Below are 22,113 nucleotides of genomic sequence, written 5' to 3'. Positions count from 1 at the left end.
ACACGCGTCCGTTGGGAACCCCAAGAGGAAGGTGTGATGCGTACAGCAGCAAGTTTTCCCTCAGTAAGAAACCAAGGTTTATCGAACCAGTAGGAGCCAAGAAGCACGTTGAAGGTTGATGGCGGCGGAGTGTAGTGCGGCGCAACACCAGGGATTCTGGCGCCAACGTGGAACATGCACAACACAACCAAAATACTTTGCCCCAACGTGACAGTGAGGCTGTTAATCTCACCGGCTTGCTGTAACAAAGGATTAGATGTATAGTGTGGATGATGATATTTGCAGAGAACGTAAGAACAAGTATTGCAGTAGATTGTATTCGATGTAAAGAATGGACCGGGGTCCACAGTTCACTAGTGGTGTCTCTCCAATAAGAAATAGCATGTTGGGTGAACAAATTACAGTTGGGCAATTGACAAATAAAGATGGCATGACAATGCACATACATGTTATGATGAGTAGTGTGAGATTTAATTGGGCATTACGACAAAGTACATAGACCGCTATCCAGCATGCATCTATGCCTAAAAAGTCCACCTTCAGGTTAGCATCCGCACCCCTTCCAGTATTAAGTTGCAAACAACAGACAATTGCATTAAGTATGATGCGTAATGTAATCAACACAAATATCCTTAGACAAAGCATTGATGTTTTATCCCTAGTGGCAACAGCACATCCACAACCTTAGAACTTTCTGTCATTGTCCCAGATTTAATGGAGGCATGAACCCACTATCGAGCATAAATACTCCCTCTTGGAGTTACAACTAATGACTTGGCCAGAGCCTCTACTAATAACGGAGAGCATGCAAGATCATAAACAACACATAGATGATAGATTGATAATCAACATAACATAGTATTCCATATTCATCGGATCCCAACAAACGCAACATTTAGCATTACAAATAGATGATCTTGATCATGTTAGGCAGCTCACAAGATCCAACAATGATAGCACAATGAGGAGAAGACAACCATCTAGCTACTGCTATGGACCCATAGTCCAGGGGTGAACTACTCACACATCACTCCGGAGGCGACCATGGCGGTGAAGAGTCCTCCGGGAGATGATTCCCCTCTCCGGCAGGGTGCCGGAGGTGATCTCCTGAATCCCCCGAGATGAGATTGGTGGCAGCGGCGTCTCTGGAAGGTTTTCCGTATCGTGGCTCTCGGTACTGGGGTTTTCTCGACGAAGGCTATATGTAGGCGGAAGGGCAGAGTCGGGGGGCTAACGTGGGCCCCACACGCTAGGGCGGCGCGGGCCCTAGCCTGGCCGCGCGACCCTAGTGTGGCGGCGCCTCGTCGCCCCACTTCGTGTCCCCCTCGGACTTCTGGAAGCTTCGTGGAAAAATAAGACCCTGGGCGTTGATTTCGTCCAATTCCGAGAATATTTCCTTACTAGGATTTCTGAAACCAAAAACAGCAGAAAACAACAACTGGCTCTTCGGCATCTTGTTAATAGGTTAGTGTCGGAAAATGCATAAATATGACATAAAGTGTGTATAAAACATGTGAGTATCATCATAAAAGTAGCATGGAACATAAGAAATTATAGATACGTTGGAGACGTATCACTCCTCATGGTGATCGAGCTCCTGTAATCTGAGGTCTGGGAAACTATGAGTAACTGGTCTGGAAATGAAACTACTGGAGGCTGCAATCAAGCGGGAGCTTCGCAAAATCTACTTTATTGGGGAGGGGTAGCGCGTGTATTAGCGATATGCATTGAAAATATTGTAATTTTTTTGACCAAGTGTGGTAGTTAATCGGGAAAATACCTAGTAATCGGACTTTCGGACTGATTATTCGGGCTAAAGGATTAACACAAGAGATTAATGGTAATCAACACGGTCAAGCCCCTAGTAGCGATTAATCGGCCTAGTAATCGTTGAATCGGCCTAGTTTTTGAACAGTGGTTTTTATAGTTATATCGAACGAAAAGTAGTTCAAAGAAAAATATGCAGGAATCATGTGGGCATGTCATTATAATCCTACACATTTCTATTCTTAATTTTTTGTCACGAGAAAAAAAGCTCCAAATCTCCATTTTCGTTAACATTTCCGACGTCGTTTTGTCACGAGAAAGAAATAAGCTCCAAAAATACTACCAATGATATGCATTGCCTTGTAAATGTTCCATTGGATCCACATAGCAACAAAAAAAATGATCTAAATCTGCACATATGATGGGCCTTCGATAAACTCTAGCAATGGAACCCTAACTATAGAAGGTTCTTCTATCATCGGAAAAAACTAGAAGCCTCTTCGTTCACATAATACCACAATGACATGAGAATATTTGTTGCATCATACATAATACTTTATCTTACCAAACAAGATAATGTTGTAAGTTTCGATTGTGCGTTGTTCGTTAGTTTTATGTGGTGCTACAATAACCGATTTTTCCCTATGATAAGTGTCGCTGTGGATGATGGTGTTTTTCTTTTCTTTTGACATCGTGGATCTTGTCCTTACATGTGTATGTGGTCAGTGTTAAAGTGAAGAATCTATCAAGTGTAGTCTTATGGATTGTGAGGTATGCTCATTTGTTTAGCGCGTTGTAGCCAAATATGGAAGCCATTTGTGTGATGTGTTTGTATTTCTTTTGTATCAGCAGCAAACTCTTCCCTTCTAGGTGGATGAGATCACATCACATACAAAATATTTGATGCTAGCTCTTCTTGTGTGCTCCATCCTCTAGGTATGTTACAACCTATTATTCTTATAAAAATCCTACTAAGGCATGGCTTCTAACTAATTAAATATAGTTCATAACAAGAAGAGGATGAATGCTCCTTACCCAACCAAAACAAAATTTATATTCGAGTTAACTGGATTTTTTTAGTATAGTAGACAAACACGAAAAAGATGCATTGACATAAAAAGATCGTTAGCACATAAACCCACACAACCTCGGTTGGTAAAAATGGGAAAATAAGATGCAAGGAAATTAATATGAAAACATACTTAGTAACAAAAAATATTGAATGTGTGCCTTTCATAAGTTTCTTTATGGTTGTATGATAACAATTTTGGCCATATGAGACAAATCGTTGTGGATGTTGTCGTTTTTCTATTTTGAGGTTATGCATTTGGTTGTAACTGTGTGCTCACCGTCGACGCAAAGAATCTATGTAGTGAAATCTTATGGCTTGTTAGGTTTGCTCATTTGTTTGGCGCATTGTAACCAAATGTGGAAGCCGTTTGTGTGATGTGTTTGCATTTCTTATGTATAGGCAGCAAACTCTTCACCCTTCTAGGTTGATGACATCACATCACATATAGAATATTTGATGCCAACTCTTCTTCTGTGCTCCATCTTCTAGGTACTTTACAACATATTATTCATTTAAAAATCCTGCTAAGGCATGGCTTCTAACTAATTAAATACAGTTCATAACAAAAACAGCATGACTACTCCCTAGTCGACCAAAATTTTGTTTACATTCGACTTAACTGGATTTTTTCTAGTCGATAAACATGAAAAACATGCATTGACATAAAGAAAGATCGTTAGTGCATAAAACCGCACATCCTCGGTTGATAAAAATGTGAAAATAAGATGGAAGGAAAATTGATATGAAAACATACTTAGTAACATAAAAGTAATGAATGTGTCCCGTCCACAAGTTTCTTTATTGTTTTATAATAACAATTTTGGCCCTATGAAACGTATCGTTGTGGATGTTGTTGTTTGTCTATTTTGAGGTTATGTATTTGGTCATTACCATGTGCTCACCATCGATGCAAAGAATCTATCGAGTGCAATCTTATGGCTTGTCAGGTTTGCTTATTTTTTTGGCGCATTATAACCAAATGTGGAAGTCGTTGTGTGATGTGTTTGTATTTCTTTTGTATAGGCAGGAAACTCTTCACACTCCCAGCTGCATGACATCATATATAGAATCTATGATGCCACATGCTTCTTGTGTGCTCCATCCTCTAGGCATGTTACAAAATCTTATTCCTTTAATTAGCTAGCTAAGTCATGGCTTCTAACTAATTAAATTTAGTTAATACAAAATTGTTCCGTAGTGGACTAGAAATTTTTGTGCATTCTACGCAATTGGAATTTTTTTACACTCTAGTCAAGAAAAAAATGCAATGACATAAAAATGACCGTTAGCACATAAAAATCGCAAAAGCTCAGTTAATAAACAGTGGGAAAACGAAATGCGAGGAAAAATAATATGAACACATATTTAGTATAAAAAATTCATTTGCACTTCATAAAAACAGAAGCTGCACATTTTGAAGTATGCAACTAGTATGTATATTCAAAGTACAATGAACCAAATAAAGTTTTTAAAAACAAAATAAATTATCAAAACATATTTTAGTAGTGCAAAACTTATTTTATACTGCCAATAATACTAGCCGCACATTTTTAAATGTGCAACTACTGTATATAAAAAGGGGCAAACGGTACAAGGACAAGAACAAGACTAATAACTTTTTTTTTTTTGAGAAACACAGTACAAACGCAGACGCTCACATACACGCGCATACACTCACCCCTATGAACGCACACACGCACACCCTACCCCTATGAGCACCTTCGGAAGACTGAGCCGGCGGATTGAATCTTGAAATTGACGAAGTCACCACAGGCGCCTCGCTGTCGACGGGAACGTCGCCTCCCACTGAATGAATATTCCGCCTTTATGAGACACACAGATGTCAAATCTGGGATTTGAACTCTGGTGGGCTAGGGGTACAACCACCCTCCTAACCACCCAACCTCAGGTTGGTTCTCAACAAGACTAATAACTTGATCTCGAGACTAATAACTTGATCTCGAGTTTTGTTAATCTGGAGCATAACCCTGTTGTGATTCAACAAAAATCTGGCCTTGCTTCACACAAAAAAAATGCTTATAATACGACGTAGGATGACTTGAACTTGAACATTTATGCATGGACTTTCTGGACCAGCGGCGATGCTTAGCAATTTAGGGGAATGCCTTGTCCTCCACGCTCCACGGTCGAGTGGATGGTTAGAGATTAGGCGAATTTTGATGGTCTCACATGCATGGTGGGGAATCTGGTGTGTTGGCTCTGCTCTCTTCCCCGGAAGGACGCAAACAGAGGAGAATGTGGTGGAAAGGGACGTGAAGCGAGTGCCACCGGTGCGGTTTTCTTCCCTCTTCTCGAGCCTTGAGGCCTTGGCAAGCCAGTGAGTATGGCGAGGCCGGACTCCTCTATAAAACAACGCTCGGCCGAGAGCGAGATGACAGGCAGCATGGACGCCGCGCCGGGAATGAGCTCTAAGGACGGTCACGCCGCCGCCACCGACGTCGTGTACCTCCACGGCGTGCTCGAGGCGACGGTGTTCGAGGCCGACCACCTCCACAACGCCATCCATGGCCGCATCATCAAGGTAAATGACCGTTACCTGCTCGGCTGCTCCTCTGTTACTTGCTCCGATCTTTTAAGTCTGTTCAAAAGAAAGTCTGTTCATGAAGGTAAATAATCATCAGTTCTTTTAACTTGGCACGCATCTTCTGTTCAGTATGTGCTTCGATCTGTCTACCGTTCCGCGATGACTGGTAGAAGCTCTCGAACTAGTGTCGCGTAGTCGTTGCTTTTGCGCTCATTGTTGCTTTGCGAGCTATGGATTGGCCGTCAAGGGTACTCTTCTGGTTTGAACTTTGAGATCACCTACCGCCACTAGCTAGCTGATATCGTCGATTCGCACCGTCTCTTGAGACTTGATTTATTTTTATCAAAAATCTTATGTCAGCAACTGCAATAACAAGTCTGCAATATGCTTAATTGCTTGTTTATGCTGGACCTGGCGTTTTTCTGTTCTTGCCGCATATGCTCGCTTTATTTAAATTGTATTTAAAACAGATTCAAAAGTGTTAAAAAAAATTAATGCGTATACATCTCCACATCCTATGTGCTCACGAAGTCTTTTTTTTTAAAAAAAACCAAATTTTTATATAGCCAGTGCAAGAAAGAAAAAATTCAGTGTCAAAATAAGCCATTCATTGTCTTCAACCCCACGAAGAATGTCATTTTTTTTTACTAAAATTTAAGCGGGCACATAAAATATGGAGATATTCATGCCCGATTTTTTTGACATTTCGCAATTTTTTTTTTGGATATATGGCTATATGAACCTAGGATCAAAAGTCGTCCTTCCCGTTTATGCTCAGTCGATTTCAGTTAATCGATTATGTGGTAAAAATGTACTGTGAGAAAACAAAATGCCGGCGAGATACGTTAAAGTACGTGGACCTGATTTCCGACACAGCAAAAGTCTCTGATTTTTTCGTGCACGCTACGAAATAGTCTGAACTCTGAATTAACTGTCTAACTGTGGCACGTGGTTAATCTGACGGACAGGTGACGGAGAAGCTGGAGCAGTCCCTGGGCGTGCACAGCGTCCAGCACGGCAGTCTGTACGTGGACATCGACGTCGGCGCCGCGCGGGTGGCGCGCACCCGCGAGGTGGAGTTCCACTCCACCAGCCCGACATGGAACCAGTCCTTCCGCCTACACTGCGCCTACCCAGCCGCCGCCATCACCTTCACCGTCAAGAGCCAGCACCTCGTCGGCGCCAGCGTCCTCGGCCGCGCGTCAGTGCCCACTGCCAGCGTCGCGACGGGGCGTCCGCTAGAGCTCTGGCTCGACCTCCGCGGCGGCGAGCACCGCCACGAGACGCACACCCCGAGGCTCCGCGTCCGGCTCCGGTTCGCGGACGTCGAGCGCGACCCGTGCTGGGACGCCGGCGTACGGCTGCCTGGCTTCGCGGGGATCAAGCCGGCCTTCTTCCCTGAGCGCACCAACTGCAGCGTCACGCTGTACCAGAACTCGCACCTGTCCGACGGGTTCGACCCCTCCGTCCGCCTCGCCGACGGTCGTCCTTACCGGCCGGCACGCCTGTGGGAGGACATGTACGTCGCCATACGCGACGCGCGGCACTTCGTGTACATTGCCGGCTGGTCGGTGAACACGGCGATCACGCTGGTGCGCGACACCACCCGGATGGTCCCCGGCGCGGAGGGCGTCACGCTGGGCGAGCTCCTGAAGCGCAAGGCCGACGAGGGGGTGGCCGTGTTGGTGATGCCGTGGCAGGACAAGACGTCCGTCGCCTTCCTTGGCAACGCCGGGATCATGAAGACGCACGACGAGGAGACCCGGGCCTACTTCCATGGAACCAACGTGCGGTGCTTCCTCTGCCCCCGCGACGCCGAAGCCGCTCTCACCTTGGTGCAGAGCATCGAGATCAGCACCGAGTTCACGCACCACCAGAAGACGGTCACCCTCGACGTTGCCACGCGGGGCTCCGCCGACGGCCGCCACGTCGTCAGCTTCATCGGCGGCATAGACCTCTGCGACGGCAGGTATCTTTTTTGTTCGACTTCCTTCAACGCATTTTGAATCTTCAACAGTTTTATCTGATGACGATGTATGTGTGGCGTTCGACCAGGTACGACGACGAGAAGCACACGCTGTTCCAGGAACTGGACACGACCTACTCCCACGACTTCATGCAGAACAACTTCAAGCACGCCTCGCTGCGCCACGGCGGGCCGAGGGAGCCGTGGCACGACGTGCACTGCAGGATCGAGGGACCCGCGGCGTGGGACGTGCTCGCCAACTTCGAGCACCGGTGGAAGAAGCAAGCGCCGAGGAGGCTGCGCGGCTGCCTGCTCGACCTGAGCCCAGCGACGTTCCCGGATCCCTGCAGCTTCAACGATGGCGACGACACCGACGACTCGTGGAACGTGCAGGTGTTCCGGTCCATCGACGACGCGTCCGTGGTTGGGTTCCCGACCGACCCGGCCGAGGTCGCCGAGAGGGGGCTGACGAGCGGCAAGGACCTCACGATCGACAAGAGCATACAGATCGGCTACGTGGAGGCCATCCGCCGCGCGCGGCGGTTCATCTACATCGAGAACCAGTACTTCCTTGGCGGGTGCGCGTCGTGGGCGGAGGACCGGGACTCCGGCTGCCTGAACCTCGTGCCCGTCGAGATCGCGCTCAAGGTCGCCGCCAAGATCCGGCGCGGCGAGCGGTTCGCCGCCTACGTCGTGACGCCGATGTGGCCTGAGGGGGAGCCGGCGAGCGACTCCATCCAGGCCATCGTGCGGTGGAACCGGCTGACCGTGGAGATGATGTACCGCATCGTCATGGAGGCGATCGACGACGCCGGGCTCCGCGGCCAGGCGCACCCCTGCGACTACCTCAACTTCTTCTGCCTCGGGAACCGGGAGACGCCGCGCCCAGGCGAGTATGTGCCGCCGGTGAAGCCGGAGGAGGGCACGGACTACTGGCGCGCGCAGGCCAGCCGCCGGTGCCCAATCTACGTGCACGCCAAGCTCATGATCGGTACGCGCTCTTTGTTGCAACCTTGACTAATTTGTCATGCCATGGCGCCATGTCCACGTTAAGTGTCTCACTCTCTGATTTTATGGGCCGGTGATCTGTTGTGCAGTGGACGACGAGTATGTTATCGTCGGCTCGGCGAACCTGAACGAGCGGTCGCTGGCCGGCAACCGGGACAGCGAGATCGCGCAGGGGAGCTACCAGCCGGCGCACCTGAACGGGCCGGGTGGCGCGCGCGCCCGGGGCCTCGTGCACGGCTTCCGGTTATCGCTGTGGCACGAGCACCTCATGGGCAACGTCGGCGAGGACGTGTCCCTGGAGCCCGAGAGCGTGGACTGCGTGCACGCGGCGCGGCGGGCGGCGGAGGCGTTGTGGGACGCGTACACGAGGGACGGGGTGGAGGACCTGCGGGGGCACCTGCTGCCGTTCCCAATCAGCGTGTCGGAGTTCGGGGAGGTGACCGACCTGCCGGCCGACGGCTGCTTCCCGGACACCAGGGCGCCGGTGAAGGGTAGGAAGTCAGCCACGCTCCCGGCCATCCTAACCACTTGAGGCTGCTCTTCTGTCACCTGCACGGTAGCAACGTTCACAAGAACTCGGTGACCTGTGCTGCTGTGCACTTGAGCGGGCGTGATTTGTTCAATATTTTACTCCAATTTTTTTAATTAACTTAAATTTAGTAGTATAAAATTATACAAATCCGAGTAAATTATAAGAGACTGGAGGGAGTATTCTTTTTATATATACTTTTATTACTACAAGCTGTCAAATACTGGAAAATTAATATGTATATTCATAAAATTATACTGAAACTTGTAACCAATATATACGAAAACTTATATTTTTTGATCGGGGTGTTTTTACTACTACTACTATGTACTACATCTGGTCCAAATAATGATTTTGTCTCAAATTCTATGCAAATGTAGTTATGCCCAACTTCAGTTCAACTTTTCAAGATGGTCATAGTATTACCACATTCTCTATTTTGTGTTATGATGCCGATTAAGTTATAAAATCAAACATTATCCGCGTGAAATGATGTTGATGAGGCATTTATGTATGTATTTATGGGCATCTACGTCTAAAAATATTTTGATGGTGTTTATCGTATTAAACAATCAGTCATACTATTTCGAGTGAAAATTCTACCAGAATACCCCATGCAACAAAATTTAAATTCGGATTTACCCTAGCTTAGCATTTCATGTTAGGTCGGTGTGGTGGGATAAAGATCAGAGGGCGTCAACGACTATCATGCCCAACCTTCTGATACATCCTTCCATTCTTCGCCATCATCATGATATTCTCAAAACTCCGATCATCCCCTCATACTTTACCCAACGATAATCTAGACGAACTTTTACTATACGAGGTAATTAGTTGAACGGTTAAATGGGCGACTAGAAGTGGTGAATAGGTGTTAACCCAATTTTAGTCCTTTTCAATTCTAGGGCTAGTGCAACTAGGTAAAGATGGACAACTGAGAGATGATGAACCTATACGATGCAAACACAAGAACAACATTGAAGTAACCACAACTGGAACAAGTCATAATGAGCAAGGGTGAAGGGAACGATATAACCAAAGTGAAGACACGGCATGTGGGTGGTTGTTTCCCGTAGTTCCTTTTCAAGGGAGGTACGTCTATGTTGAAGAGGTGTGGTGCCACAAGTGAAGGGAATATGCCAGAGAGGCAATAATAAAGTGGTTATTATCCTATTTCATGTTTATAATAGATGTTTATTTCCCATACTAGAATTGTATTAACCGTAAATGTTAATACATGTGTGTTTAAAAAACAAACAAGGGTTTCTAGTAAAGCCTCTCTTTTAACTAGCTTGTTGATTAACCGATGATCAAGGTTTTCTGATCATGAACATTTGATGTTTTTAATAATAAGGTCACGTTATTAGAATAATGATGTGATAAACACACACCCACATTTTGCAAGCGTACTAGTCTTGTTCACAGAATCCTTCTTCACAGAGAAATAATATTGAAACATAGCGAGATCCGGCTCGATCCGGAGGTGACCCTCACACAGTGCCACATAGTTGGAGATGGCAAGAATGTTGTTCAGAGAAATGTTGTGGGGCTATAGTTGGTACGTCTTCAAGATTTTGAGGAAGAAATCGCTTGGCGTAAGAGAAAACCCTCGCTTCACCAGAGCCTTCATCAACACCAATTATTCGTCTTCGAGGGCCCGGCAAGGAGAACCTGGAACTACTCGCCATGTTCCGAGTTTCAAGAATCCTTCGGACTCCATGTTTCGCAGCTCCTCCTCCGTCATAGTGCAGGTCCACCATTTCCCTTTTACCTCTCCGTCCCGGGTTCGAGCTTTGAATTTCTTCGCGGCTTCCTCCACTTTTTTCTCCATCTTCTCCTTGCCTGCCAGCTCGGATGGATTCGGCACGTGAGTTTCAGATTTGATGGCCTTGTTGGATCCCTGAGATGGATCCAGTTGGACAGGAGTGTTCAGAGGAGGGGCGGACGCAAGAGGCGTAACGATCAGAGGATAAGGCTGAGGCGGAGACGACATTTCTGCATAGATGATGCTACTAAACTAGCCGGAAACTATACAAAAATATTCATACTACCCTATTCACCACTACGAGCTTCGATCAAAAGCTTGAAGGCGAAGAACTCACCGGAATGGCTGCCGCGGTGGTGGAGTTCGCTGGCGATGAGGTTTTGTCACGGTGGCTAGCCGAACTTAATAACACGGCGCGGTGGGAGAACTACTGCGATGGTTCGGCGAGGTTCCAGCACAACTGCGCTAGGAGCTCAGAGGCGGCGCTCGCGTGAGAGCAGTGAAAAGGGGGGAATGGAATATATTTGGGTTTAACCCCAACTGCCTCAATATTTATAGCTGGGGGATGAGATTCTTGCTCCACATCCTGTGATCAGAATGCAACCGTCGCACCGTTGGATGTGTGACACATGTCGGAAACTCTAGCGTTAAAAGCGGCAAAATGGTTTATTACCGTTGGAATTACTCGCGAAATTTAAGCCTAAGTTGGTGGAGCGAATATCTCGCCCCAAATTCTGGGTGAGACCATGGTGACAATTTTGAAACAATTGCAAGATATTTACGTGGAAAGATGATCTAAAGATTTGGTCGATGTATGAAGTCTTGTGGGGAAAAGCGTTTCCGACAAATAATTTGGAAAAGCATTTGAAGTCAAAGTTCTCCAAGATCCTGAGAAGAATGCCGAGTTAGAGAAACAAGCAGGAGAATTTCTACGACTTGAGTAAGGTGAAAGAAATGGTGAATCTTGAAGAACTATGATGGCTACTGTTATGGATATACTTCATAGGTATTGTCACCGACATGGTCTAATTCCGGCAAGCCCGAGTGACCCACAGATGGTGGATGGGCCTATGGCCTATCCGGGTGACCCAGTTGCTGACTGATCCAAGACGGAGAGTCCGGGTGCGGGAAAGCTAGCCGGATCCGGCCAGGTCATCATGAGCCGGATCCCAACCAACATAGGATATTCGAAACTTTTCTTGTGTAGCAAGTTGTACTAGTTGGGATAGGGCTAGTAGATTCCATCATGGACTCGTCTATGTAAACCCTAGATCTGGGCGCCTATTTAAGCCGGATCCTGGGAGCCCTTGCGGCAAGACCACAACTCATTGTAATCGCTCATCGGTTGCCTTATAGTGAATTCTAGCATCACGTAGGGTCTCACCACCGTTGTGAGATCCGAAGCAGGGTAACTCGTGTAACACCGTCCCGAACACCCCTTGCCCTATCGCTCCCTCTCTCTCCCCTCCGTGAGGCTCCCCTCACCGGAGGTACGTCAAACACACAATGACACCAACCTAGGCACCGAAGACCGCCGCGGCTTGAGGTCCACGAAGGTCGAGATCTTCATTGCCTCAACCCCGCACGATAGGTGACCTTGATTGAATTGGTATGACCCAAATTTTCTGACAATCTTTGCTTGGAAGGCTCATTTCGCTATCTTAATTTATTTATATGATTTGTGAAGATTGAATCTAAATATTACAAGTGTCCTGTTTTGCTAGAAATTGTTTTCAGTTGTGAAGGTTGAGGATCATGGTCTCGATCAGTGCCCGATGGTACATGCATAGGCGATGCACAATGTTTGTCGGCATCGCCTCTCTCCTTCTCTAAAATGTACGAGCTCCCTCCTTTTTTCCTGAGTTCGTCTCTATTCCTTTTCAAAAATACAGTCCTTTCTGTTTATTGTGTTTGAGATTCCCTGGCTCGTCCATCAAATATATATAGGTTGTCTTGATTTTAGTTTTTTTCCTTTATTTTCTATTGATAGTTTTAACCGACATCGATTTGGCATGCCATTCATGCATCCATGGGATTCCATCAAATAACATCTAGGTTGTCTTATTTCATTAGATTTTCCTTTCTTTATATTGACAGTTTTGAGGGCAGAAGCCCATGCAGACCAAATTGGTCATTGAAATTAGGAGCTTGGAGAAAGGAGTGATGGTGCTAGAGTGGATCTTGGGCGGAGAGAGAGGGGATGCAACGGTGCTACTGACCTTTCTTTTTGAGTGATGAAATGTTGCAGTTTTTTTTTGACCCAAGGAGAAGAGAGAAAGCAGAGAGAAGATGGCCTTGTTCCCCGTTCACAGCAATCATAGGCTTCAACTCTTGGCTCGACCTCGACGCCACCACATCCCAACGAACGGACAAGTGAGCCCAGACCCAACCACTCTTTCCTTCATTTTCCTAGCGACTAGAGCGGGAGCGCCGAAAATTAGCCGCAGACACCCATGAAATCGAAGTCCCCTGATGGTGGTTGACGGGTTTGATTGAGTGTCTTGATTACTCCCCGACAACGGCGCCAGAAAATACTCTTGATGACGGCTACTAGTACCGCCAAAAAGATCTTGATACGTTGGAACTCCAAGCGCAGAGTGTTGTATCAAGGATCCCACAAGGGTGACTCGAGGGTTTATATCGAACTCTCGGGAACTGGATACAAAAGTATTTCTCTTCTCTCTTCTTCAAGCAATCCTGCAAGTAAGTAAATGCCTTGTGTCCCAACTCCACCGTGTGGTTGTCAAGCACAAGGTTTCGCTTAAGTAAATAACACAAGTAGTAATAAAAAAAAGTAGTAAACTAATCTAGATAAAATAACTACGTAAATGTAGAGAGATTGATTGTTTTTGGTGTTTTAAATAAAAATAAGAAAAGTAAATGTTTTGTATTTTCATAATAAAATAGTGCAGCTAATAGAAAACAATGTAAATGCAAGATAAATGTGTTTCTTGTGATAAAAAGTGGACCTGGTTTCATTGGTTCACTTGACTATTCTCTCGTAAAGTTGTGGTGGATAAAAAGCAATTCATCAATGAGATATGAAGGTACAAATCATATTATATGTAAGATCAGAATTAATATGGGCATCATGTCCTAAAATAGAGATGATGCAACACACCTCTCTTATGCTCCACAAGAATGAAACTTTATCAATCTTGTATTAAGAAATTATAGAGCATGGCAATAAATACTTTGACATGAAGTTTGAATATTAAATATGCTACCTTGAACAAATAAGATCACCATTACTGTCACATGATGAACATAGCACATGCATTCACTTTATCCCTAGCTAGGTAGAAAAAGAAAGGCAAATCCATAATAGCTATTGAACATATTGTCACTATCCAATTACTAAAACCTTGCTACTCCATCTAACGCAGACATCACCCCACACACACTCTTGCATAGATGTTGGATCATCCCCACTCCCCACTTTTAGAGCATCTCCAATCGCGTCCCCCGAAGCATCCCCCAAAGGTTTTAGGGCGCGCCGGACATATTTTCGCGCGCCCCAGAGCCTCCTTCCACCCGACGAGGTCCAATACGATGTCCAGCGCCCCGAGCCCATCCCCGCTCCACAGGGGACGCTTCGGGTGCGCCGGACAGGGCAAGAAGCGAGGCGGGGAGTGGTGGGACCAACGCGTCATTAACACAAGAACGATGCCCGACCGTCGCCTACCACGCAATAGAAGTAATTGGCGTGCAACGATGGTGCAGTTTCCACAGAGGCGCCACTGCTTCTTGTCTCCCCGCTATTTCTTCGGGCCATTCCACTACTGGCCACCAGTCTTCTATCGCTGGATCCTCTTGGCATGATCTGGTACATCTTGACTCCACCGACTTAAAATATACCGGTACCTCCATTCCGGCATGGTTATGCCGGTATTCTGGCTTCCCCAAGCCGGTTGACCTTTAATATGGTCAACACGCCTTTTAGTGATAAACAAGGTTATCACGCTTACCCTTGTAAGCCGGTAGTTAGGTACTTAACTTGGGCCATTTAGCCATACTCTTAACCTACCGGTGGTCACTCCACCCCCTCCACATTTACTAGCTCCACATTTTTTAAATGTTCAATCATATAAAAAGGTAAATGGTACAAGGACAAGAAGAAGAAAAAAAACATATATTTGTGCATTGCAAATACAATTTGTTTTTTTTTTCGAGAATGGCAAACAAAATGTTATGATGATACTAGGTCATCATAAATCTTGAAGGCTAGTGAGGTGAAGGTCGGGTACTGCAAAAGAGGTTTAAACAGGGTAGCGGATGAGCTAGTTACATGGTAAATATAGTAAATCGAAATATATAAGTTTTGATATATAATGTATTTTTCTTACATTATATATACAATTTTATAAATTTACATGATAATCATCCAATATTTCAAAGCTTGTAGTAGTAAAAGCATATAAATATAAAAATATTGAACAAATCTCGCCGCGCAAGTACGCATGTCACTTAGTTCTTGTCAACGTTACTACCGTACAGGTGGCACAAGAGCAGCCTCAAGTTGTTAGGATGGCCGGGAGTGTGGCCGACTTCCTCCCCTTCACCGGCCTTTGGTGTCCGGGAAGCAGCAATCCGCCGACAGGTCTATCACCTCCCCGAACTCTGACACACAGATCGGGAACAACACAGGTGCCCCCGCGGGTCCTCCACCCCGTCCCGCGTGTACGCATCCCACAGATCCTCTGCCACACGCCGCACCGCGTGTACGCGCTCGACGCTCTCAGGCTCCGCAGACACGGCCGCACCGGCATCGGCGTCGACGTTGTTCATTAGGTGCTCGTGTCACAGAGACGTCCAGAACGCGTGCAGGCACGCCCTCCATCCGTTCAGGTGCGCCGGTTGGTAGCTCCCCTGCGCGATCTCGCTGTCCTGGTTGTCGGCCAGCGACCGCCCGTTCAGGTTCGCGGATCCCACGATGACATGGGTACCTAGAGGTCCTCAAATCGAGGCAAAGAGACAAAGATATAAAATTGCAAAGCTCCTATTCAATTTCTACACAAATTCATAAAATTAGATGCATATAAACGCCGTGAGGATTCACCCTAACCCGTAGCCCGCGAGGACTACTCACGCATGATAACAAGATCAAAGATAGAAATCATTGTTCAAATTTTTGGATTGAAATACAATATTTGTACAATGGTCGCCAATTCTCAAGGAGATATCTATTACAAGGGTGATGGATATGGCTACCGAGGAGATTGGAGAGGAAATGGATGAACAATGGTGGTGGATCTCCTTCGGTGTGTTGTAGATGGATCTGGTAGATGGCAACTCTATTTGGCGACGAATGACTCTATTTTTCGACTAGTTGCCTTCATGAAACTTATAGGATTTGATCTTGGAATGCTCTAGCGCCCAATACGGGCGGACAATACGAGCGGGGTTTGCCGTACCGATGCCCGTTATTCTTCCTGGAACCGACTTTTACCCTCTGGTTGACTTTGATGCACTTGTGACAAGATTTTCTTCAGGAATTGCAGATTCATTTGACATTAAGACTTGATTTTCTGCACACCATACAAAGAGAGAAAGGATTGCACATATTTGCAATAATTATTTATTAGTGGCACATTTAGAGAGATGTTTAGTCAATTTCTTGACTTAGCAAAGGGTTTAGACGTGAGGAAAAATGACATATTTATAGCCATCAGTGGGAAGGCTCGAGGTGAATATGGTGCACCATTGTGGCATTTGGAGTGCCTTGTGCTCCCACACCGCTTCAACGGAGAGTAGCACCCGCAAGAGTGTCAACTTCGAGATACATACTCGTCTCAGTGTGCCTCAGTTACTCCTAAACTCGAGCTCCTTTACTTATGCACTTTACTTTATGATAGCCTTCATGCTTGATGTTCTATATCTTTATATCACCTTGTTGCTTATCTTGCATATCATAGTTTGTTGGTGTACATAAGAAATCCCTAGTTTATAAGCTTTCTGCTTGACAAGTAAAATTTAGTTTTACTCCACAATTGCTCAAGCCCCCAACGTAGAAGTTTTAAAACCGCCTATTCACCCCACTCTAGGCGGCATCCTTGGTCTTTCAGCATGGATTTTGACTAATTAAATATAGTTCATTACAATAATAGCATGACTACTCTGTAGTCGGACGAAAATTTGTTCACATTCAAGTCAACTAGACTTTTTGTATATTCTAATTTACAAACATAAACAATGATGCATTGACATAAAAACATACGTTGGCGCATAAAACCGCACAACCTCGGTTAATATAAAAGTGGAAAATAAGAAGTGAGGAAGAGTAATATGAAAACATACATTGAAATAAAAAAAAATCAAAGTGCGCCTTTGATCAGTTTCTTTATGGTTGTATACAGCGGCGGAGCGTGAACAAAACATAAGAGGGGGTCAAGTCATAGGAAACACAAAATATGCATGAAAAACAGCCTTGGTAGTGACTAGTGTAAAATTCTAAAACCATCAGATTTGTCAGCATTTTTTTTTTTGAGTACTAAGAAATACAGACTATTTCCCATTGTGATATTGCCGTACCATAGAATACGTCATTGTCAACATCTAGGATTTTTTTGGTACTTTTTGAAACTTTAAAATGTTGATTTCAACAAAATTCAAAAGAGGGCTCCATGGAGCCTGCCTTCCATTTTTGCAGTGTTATGAACTTATGATGATATACTCAAAACCAGCTAGATCATGGCTTAATATATTTTTTGTTTGCCCAAAAAACGGGAGATATAACTGGTTCACATATACACGAGCATTGATTCGTTTTTGAAACAAAAAAGGAAAAAAACTGATATTTAAAACAACTCCCAATTAATTCTTGCTACTCCAAAGAAAAGAACATTGGTAAATCAAAAAATCAAAATTTTCATTGATACATCTAAATTACATAAGCTGTGCTGGGCATCAATTACTAACCCTGAATGAAATAATCACCTAACATGGGCAGGGGTAGGGGCTGTAGGCTGCAGGTCTGGGTCGCTGGCTGCTGTGGATGTGGTGTGCTGTGTGCACCGGTGCAGGCAGCCAGGCAAGGGAGAAACAACAGTACGACGTGGGATAGCAGATCATGACACCAAGATGATGAAACACCCATAGTTGGAACACTCACTTTCCCCTCCCCTCCCACCGCTCTCGCTCTTTCCCTTTGGTAGACACACACTCCCTGCCGGGCCGCCCCCGACTCCGATCCGGCGGCGCTGCCGGCCGGAGATGGAGAAGGGGGGGAGGGGGGGGGGGGAGTAGTTAGGGTAGCTAGTAGTCTTGGCCATGTGCCAGTAGTGGGCTGCTTGCCCAGTAGTTGGAGGCGAGCAGCAGATCTCGGCGCCCATATCTCGGCTGTTCTAGGATCCCTCTCTCTTCTCTGCTTGCTCCGATGGCAGGAGCTGGAGAGGCGGACGGGAATCACCGTCTCCCTGAATAAGGAAGTGGCTGCTGGCCACCTTCTAGCGTTCGGGTGTGGAGCTCCTCCGTTCTTCCTGGCCGGCCAAGGTGGCGAGGAGGAGGGATGGTGGGGCGCCAAAAATCCAGGACCTTCGGCACCTCTGGCCGGCCATGGTGGCGAGGAGAGGCGAAGCAGTCCTTGGGTGACCCTGGCGTTCAGCGGTGGTCTCTGGCCTCCAGTTGAGGTCCTCTTAAATAAGCGAGTTCTTCGGGTTCTTCTTCAACCCCATCTTCTCCGCCTGCCTCCTCCTATCTGTGGCAGGATTGGTGAGTCTGAAGGCGGGCAGCTTTGCATCATCGGTGTTGCTGAAGAATCCTCTGCTGCAAGGTGCTTCTTTTCCTCCAGTTTTAGCCCTCTACCATGCGCCGAGGTGGTGAAGGATGGAGGGGTAGATTGGGTGAGCCGAAGCGCCAGCCAGCAGTGGAGTTGGGAAGCTATCTTCTTGAGCATCTTCTCGGCGATGGATTGCCGTCCGACATCCAAGGCCAATCCATGGCCTATCCAACAGCCGGTGAAGGGATCCAGCGAACACTCAACCTCCTTTGTGAGGCCCCTCTAGAGGTCTGCAACCGCATACTACGGTTGCGTAGAAGCAAGCGGTTTCGTCCCCGCCTCTGCGCATGACGGCAGCGTCGCGGACTTCCGGCTCGGCGGTGGAGCAAGAGAAGGATCGGATTGCTTTTTTCTATTTCTTAGTGAGGTCTTTTCTGCAAATAATGGGGACCTATATGTTTTTTCTGATCTTATGGGGTCCTTTGTAATAACTTGTACCTCCACCATTTGGTTTTAATGAGAAGCTTCCAGGCCCTTCGGGGCACTCCTTGTTCAAAAAAAAAGACACCAAGATGACGAGAAAAAGGGGATTGAGAGGAGGCCAGACGGGGAGCCACACTGAAGAATCAAGGAAGACCATGCGATGGAGGCAGACGCGTCGCTGCATTCTGGGCTAGGAGGTTAGAATACGGGCTGAGATCTGCTGATTTGTTGGGCCACGACGGGTCAGTATACATAGTAGTAACAAAAAAATTGCATTTTGGAAGGGGGGGGGGGGGGGGGGGCGTGGCCCAGTTTCGCCTCCACGAGGCTCCGCCCATGGTTGTATAACAAAAAAGAATCCCAATGAGACGTGTCGTTGTGAATGTTGTCATTTTTTTCGTTTTTTGGGATTCCAGATCTTGTCGTTACTTGTGTGTTCGGCGTTGAGTTGTTGATAAAAAGAAACTCTTGAATGTAGTCTTATGGTTTGTTAGGTTTGCACATTGCTTTCGCGCGTTGTAACCAAACGTGGAAGCCGTTTGTGTGATGTGCTTGTATTTCTTTTGTATAGGCAGCAAACTCTTCATCATTCTAGGTGGATGACATCACATCTAAAATCTATGATGCCACATGTTTCTTGTGTGCTCCATCATCTAAGTATGTTACAAAATCTTATTCCTTTTGTTAGCTAGCTAAATTATGGCTTCTAACTAATTAAATTTAGTTCATACAAAACTGCTCCTAATCAGATGGAAATTTGTTTACATTCAGGCCAACTAGCTTTATTTTACATTCTAGCCAAGAAACACAAAAAGATGTGGTGACATAAAATTAATCACTAGGACAAAAAACCCGCACAATCACAGTTGATAAAGCGTGGCAAAATAAAATGCAAAAGAAAAAAATGTGAAAACATGTTTAGTAACAAAAAATATATCTTTTGCACTTTATAAAAACACAAGTTGCACATTTTTCGTAATATGCAACTAGGGTGTATATTCAAAGTACAACCAACCAGACAAAGTTTTAAAAATCAAAATAAACTCTCTAAACATATTTGGTACGGCAACACCTACTTTACTTGCTCCACATTTTTTAAATGTGCGACCATATAAAAAGGTATATGGTACAAGGACAAGAAGAAAAAAACAAAATACATATAGCTGTGCATTGCAAATACAATTTGTTTTTTGTCGAGAAAGGTAAACACAATGTTATGATCATACTAAGTCGTCATAAATATTGAAGGCTAGTGAGGTGAAGGTCGGGCACTGCAAACGAGGTTTAAACAGGGTAGCGGATGAGCTAGTTAGAGCAATTCCAATAGTGTAGCCAGCTTCTAGCTATAAGCCAAGTGCCATGTGATACGCGTAAAGCACACGTCCGTTGGGAACCCCAAGTGGAAGGTATGATGCATATAGAAGCAAGTTTCCCTCAGTAAGAAACCAAGGTTTATCGAACCAGTAGGAGCCAAGAAGCACGTTGAAGGTTGATGGCGGCGGAGTGTAGTGCGGCGCAACACCAGGGATTCCGGCGCCAATGTGGAACCTGCACAACACAACCAAAGTACTTTGTCCCAACGTAACAGTGATGTTGTCAATCTCACCGGCTTGCTGTGAACAAAGGATTAACCGTATTGTGTGGAAGATGATGGTTGTTTGCGAAGAACAGTAAAGAACAATTGCAGTAGATTGTATTTCAGATGTAAAGAATAGGACCGGGGTCCACAGTTCACTAGTGGTGTCTCTCTCATAAGATAAATAGATGTTGGGTGAACAAATTACAGTTGGGCAATTGACAAATAAAGAAGGCATAACAATGCACATACATATATCATGATGAGTACTATGAGATTTAATCAGGGCATTACGACAAAGTACATAGACCGCTATCCAGCATGCATCTATGCCTAAAAAGTCCACTTTCAGGTTATCATCCGAACCCCTTTCGGTATTAAGTTGCAAGCAACAGACAATTGCATTAAGTATGGTGCGTAATGTAATCAACACAAATATCCTTAGACAAAGCATCGATGTTTTATCCCTAGTGGCAACAGCACATCCACAACCTTAGAACTTTCTGTCATCGTCCTGCATTTAATGGAGGCATGAACCCACTATCGAGCATAAATACTCCCTCTTGGAGTTACAAGTATCAACTTGGCCAGAGCCTCTACTAGCAACGGAGAGCATGCAAGAACATAAACAACATATATGATAGATTGATAATCAACTTGACATAGTATTCAATATTCATCGGATCCCAACAAACACAACATGTAGGATTACAAATAGACGATCTTGATCATGATAGGCAGCTCACAAGATCGAACATGATAGCACAATTAGGAGAAGGCGACCATCTAGCTACTGCTATAGACCCATAGTCCAGGGGTGAATTACTCACACATCAATCCGGAGGCGATCATGGCGATGAAGAGTCCTCCGGGAGATGATTCCCCTCTCCGGCAGGGTGCCGGAGGTGATCTCCTGAATCCCCCGAGTTGGGATTGGCGGCGGCTACGTCTCTGGAAGGTTTTCCGTATCGTGGCTCTCGGTACTGGGGGTTTCGCGACGAAGACTATATGTAGGCGGAAGGGCAGGTCAAGGGGCGTCACGAGGGGCCCACACAACAGGGTCGCGCGGTCAGGGGCTGGGCCGCGCCGCCCTAGTGTGGCGTCGCCTCGTGGCCCCACTTCGTTTCCTCTTCGGACTTCTGGAAGCTTCGTGGAAAAATAGGCCCCTGGGCGTTGATTTCGTCCAATTCCGAGAATATTTCCTTACTAGGATTTCTGAAACCAAAAACAGCAGAAAACAGCAACTGGCTCTTCGGCATCTCGTCAATAGGTTAGTGCCGGAAAATGCATAAATATGACATATAATGTATATAAAACATGTGAGTATCATCATAAAAGTAGCATGGAACATAAGAAATTATAGATACGTTTGGGACGTATCAAGCATCCCCAAGCTTAGTTCCTACTCGCCCTCGAGTAGGTAAACGATAACAAAGATAATTTCTGAAGTGACATGCTATCATAATCTTGATCATACTATTGTAAGCATATGAGATGAATGCAGCGATTCGAAGCAATGATGGAGATAATGAGTAAACAAATGAATCATATAGCAAAGACTTTTCATGAATAATACTTTCAAGACAAGCATCAATAAGACTTGCATAAGAGTTAACTCATAAGCAATAAATTCAAAGTAAAGGCATTGAAGCAACACAAAGGAAGATATAAGTTTCAGCGGTTGC

General features: G+C 45.6%; 1 protein-coding gene across 1 annotated transcript; it reads left to right on the top strand.

The window, feature by feature from the left end:
- Positions 1 to 5,089: 5,089 nt before the first annotated feature.
- On the top strand, positions 5,090 to 9,179 carry LOC127301540 (phospholipase D alpha 1). Its single transcript, XM_051331801.2, has 4 exons — positions 5,090 to 5,381; positions 6,353 to 7,353; positions 7,440 to 8,341; positions 8,448 to 9,179. Exons 1-4 carry the CDS (start codon positions 5,184 to 5,186, stop codon positions 8,888 to 8,890), a joined length of 2,544 nt encoding a protein of 847 aa, XP_051187761.1. The 5' UTR covers positions 5,090 to 5,183; the 3' UTR covers positions 8,891 to 9,179.
- The last annotated feature ends 12,934 nt before the right edge of the window (positions 9,180 to 22,113 follow it).

This window comes from Lolium perenne, chromosome 5 (genome assembly GCF_019359855.2).
Source record: "Lolium perenne isolate Kyuss_39 chromosome 5, Kyuss_2.0, whole genome shotgun sequence".
In the NCBI taxonomy this organism is placed as follows: Eukaryota; Viridiplantae; Streptophyta; class Magnoliopsida; order Poales; family Poaceae; genus Lolium; species Lolium perenne.
This window is presented reverse-complemented; position numbering and strand designations above follow the sequence as displayed.